Here is a 639-nt window from a genome sequence, read left to right on the forward strand (position 1 = left end):
TTCGGCTGGTAATGGAGCTTTGCACGGGAAAAGAACTTTATGAAAGACTTTTTCAAAAGAGAAAATACCCCGAAAGAGAAGCAGCAAAAGCAGCAGCACAAATGCTAGCAGCAATTAACTACTGCCACCAGCACTCCATTTGCCACAGAGACCTCAAGTGGGTTTTCTTTTTAATTTAATTAATTAATTAATTAATTAAATTATTTAATTTAACTTATTTTATTTTTATTTAATTAATTCAATTTGCTGCAGGCTGGAGAACTGGGTTTATCTGGATGAACGAGAAGACGCGCCACTCAAGCTGGTACGTTTGCTGCTGCTGCTGCTGCTGCTGCTGCTGCTTTTAGCTGCTGCTGTTGTTGCTGCTGTTTTTTGGCTGCGGCTGCTGCTTTGCTATTGGTTGCACGTTTGCTCTTGCCGCTGCTTGAGTCTGCTATTGCTGCTGCTGGTGCTGTAACTGCTGCTGCTGGCGCAGCTGCTGCTGCTGTTACTGCTGCTGCTGCTGCTGCACTTACCTGCTTCCCGTTCCCCTGCTGCCGCCGCTGCTGCTGCCTTCCCCCTCGCGTCCTCTGCTGCTGCCGCTCGCGCTCCCGCCGCCGCTGCTGCTCCCGCTGCCGCTGCTGCTGCTGGTGCCGGGGC

The 639-nt window shown here is 50.4% G+C and overlaps 1 protein-coding gene across 1 annotated transcript in view; it reads left to right on the plus strand.

Annotated features, from left to right (window-relative positions):
• Positions 1–304, plus strand: part of ETH_00042645 (uncharacterized protein) — a gene marked incomplete at both ends in the record, with an annotated part of 1,003 nt that extends 699 nt beyond the window's left edge. Inside the window, 2 exons of the mRNA XM_013376353.1 lie at positions 1–157; positions 253–304. Coding sequence (XP_013231807.1) covers positions 1–157; positions 253–304 — 209 coding nt within the window. The remainder of the gene's footprint in view (positions 158–252) is intronic.
• Positions 305–639: the final 335 nt, after the last annotated feature.

The sequence above is a fragment of the Eimeria tenella genome, genomic scaffold (genome assembly GCF_000499545.2).
Source record: "Eimeria tenella Houghton genomic scaffold, Eth_scaff3384, whole genome shotgun sequence".
Classification (NCBI taxonomy): Eukaryota; Apicomplexa; class Conoidasida; order Eucoccidiorida; family Eimeriidae; genus Eimeria; species Eimeria tenella.